General features: G+C 53.2%; 1 protein-coding gene across 1 annotated transcript; it reads right to left on the reverse strand.

Annotated features, from left to right (window-relative positions):
• Positions 1-344: 344 nt before the first annotated feature.
• On the reverse strand, positions 345-2,537 carry LOC117653286. Its single transcript, XM_034398869.1, has one exon. The coding sequence runs from the start codon at positions 2,535-2,537 to the stop codon at positions 345-347; it is 2,193 nt and encodes a 730-aa protein (XP_034254760.1).
• Between the last annotated feature and the right edge of the window lie 325 nt (positions 2,538-2,862).

Consider the following 2,862-nt stretch of genomic DNA (forward strand, 5'->3'; position numbering starts at 1 on the left):
CAAGGCGGGCGTGGCGGCAGTGGGCGACGTTTCGCATTTGATGAGGGAGGCAGCGAGGGGGTCCACCCGGGGCCTGGGGTGCCTTTTTTGGAGGGAAGGTGTCGTCGAGACGAAGCTGGGTGCGACTGGATCGTTTCGGCTAGGGGACAGCTTTTATCCCTTTTTAAAGGAGTTGGGAAAGGCTAAACCCGTGGGAACCTTCGCCCACCTCGTTTGTAGGGGAGGGCCTTTTTCCCGGAACACTTTTACGCCCTGGGAAAAGGGGCCTGTCCAGGGAGCTTGTCGCGGGTTTAAACTACCCGAAACCCTTTGGGGACGCATCCGTGACTTCGGGGCGGTCCCAGTCAGCTTGGAATGCGGTGCCCTCTGTTGCAATAGTTCAGTGGTGAGTACGGGTGTACCCGTGCCGCCACAAGGGCTTGCACCTCAAACGGCAGTTTCGTCTTCTTCCTGGCATCCATTAAATCCTCAATATAGCTTTTAAGCCAGGACTCCTGGCGGTAACGCACGCCCCGGTGGAAACGAGTCACTCGCATCCCCAGCTGCAGATACCGAGCCAAGACTGCCCCATGCACAATGTAATTTTTCCTTGGACCCAAATGAGCCACTAACTTGGGCTGCTTCAGCTGTCCTTCCGGCAAATTTTTGGCCAACTCCTGCTGGTACGGACTGTACCATTCTCTAGGGACAGTGCATCGTTCGACGGCACACGGCCATTCGTTGTGGCTCTCAAAAAGGGACTCGTCATACTCCAGGTCCACTTCCACCGTGTACATCGTGTTGTCGTCCTCGGACACACTTTTCCAGTCAACGAGTGCCAGAGCCTCAGCATCCACCCACTTAAAGTCCCCAACGGGTAGCTTTTTGCACATTTCATGGCTGTACAGGGCATTGACGTCCCACAAGTACAGATACTTGTTGGGCAAACTTGGGTCGTAAGTCGACGGGCCCGGCACGTTCGCCTCGGCGTACCGTTTCATAACACAAGACATACCACCCCGCTTTTGAAGCTCAAAGAATTGATACATATCCGGGTCGTCTATAAGCTGCACCTCCGCCTTGGTAAATTTGAGAGCCTGGCACCAAGACAAGGATGACGCAGATACAAAGTGACACACTTCTAACCCATATTTTGCATAAGTCATGGCCTTGAATTTAGTGAAAAAACTAGCCAGGAGCAACACGTCGCTCTTGAGGTAATGCGTCATGTAGTCCAGCAGTGTTCGGCACCCCAACCCATCCCACACTTGCTGCGCCCTGGCATACTCCTCCTCAGACGGCAACGCTCTGGTGAGGGACGAATAGAAAGCTTCTCGTGGCGGTAAGCGGGTCTCATCGCACAGCTGCTTATACGACCGGACATGTTCGTAGCAAAAGACACCCTTTTGCCTAAGCAGAGCCTGATGTTGAGGGTCGGGATACTCTTGAAACAGCAATTTGAGATCCTCATCTTGCAAATTTTTGGTTATACCATCCAATGAGGAAGAAAAAAATTGAAAACTGTCCAACAGTTTGATGCTACGACCCTCCTCCCCCAGGAAAATAGTGGCGCTTCGATACGTGTCGTGAGTTTTAGCCAGCACAGTGACTCGTTTGTCAACCAGCTTGGGGTGCTGGATGAATGCACGAAACACGTGGTGCACGTCGTACCGGAAGCCATTGTGGGCGACAAGGGGAAGGAAAGTCGTGCGCTTAATGGCTGAATTACATTCTGCGTGCGCTGGCCCGCGAAAATTGTCCCTCTCCTGTAATCTCTCGTGCTCCCGGACGCGATCTTGGGGGCTCTTAAACCCTTTACCGCACAGATAACACGAGGTCACCCTTTCAAAGTCGGCCTGCTGCTGCGCCGACATGTGGAGAGGGAAATTGGGACGCATGTCCCACAATTCTTTCTCTAATTCCAACACGGTGTCCACGAAGTGCTTTCCCACGTCCTTCTCACCAGAGTGGGTCACCGTACGGACCACATTTCCCTGCCAATCAACCACCACGATGGAATATCCAACAGGATCGTGCCGCTGGGTGCGCACGGTCGTTGCGTCACCGTCAGCAGGCAGGGGAACTAAGACCGATTCCCAGTCATAATACGCGGTAAAGGGCACCCTCTGCATTTTTGGAAAGCGCCGTGAGTCAAACACTTCGTACGAGCCAGGCTTGGCATACTCTGTTTTTTGAGCTCCAAACTGGCGACACACTTTTTCATGCTCCTCCAGTTTCTCTTCCGTCTGCAGACGGTTGAGGCAGTAACAACAGTAAAACCTCCGGTGTTCGTTGCGAGACTGTGATGCCAAAAATGCGTGAATATCACGCACGAGCACGTAATGCTGCCGTCCCTCATCGGATATTAACAACAGAGTGATGTGATGCTCTTTTTTCTCCTGAGGGCAGTACAGGGGAAAGATTGTCCGCTTTTTACCCCTGGCGTCTTTGTCCGCCTCGTCCTCCACACACAGAACCGTAATGCTGATAGTAGGGTTAAGTTTCTCAAATCGGGGCAAGTCGCACACTTTCATGGGCTCGTACTCGAGATTTCCCATGTTCAGCTCGTCCACGTAAGCAGTGTAGTGTGTCTGTCGGTAACGGTGCGGTGGTCACGGGCCGGGTGCAGCGCTGCAGCCACGGAAAGGCGGAAACAATCATGGTTTCCGAAATTTTTCACATTGACTATGGTTTTGCGGGAGTTACGCAGCCAATCGGGGGTGGGAATGTAGCTGCTCGCCTTCAGAGGATCACAGCGCACAATATTTAACTCAAGGGCCAAAACCTGGCTGATGACCCACGCGCTCCCCTCCAGCCTCACACACACACAGCCCAGCAGAGAGGATGAACACGAGTCCAGCCTCCTGTTGATGGTTTACAGAG

The sequence above is a fragment of the Thrips palmi genome, unplaced genomic scaffold (genome assembly GCF_012932325.1).
Source record: "Thrips palmi isolate BJ-2018 unplaced genomic scaffold, TpBJ-2018v1 HiC_scaffold_8, whole genome shotgun sequence".
Lineage (NCBI taxonomy): Eukaryota > Metazoa > Arthropoda > Insecta > Thysanoptera > Thripidae > Thrips > Thrips palmi.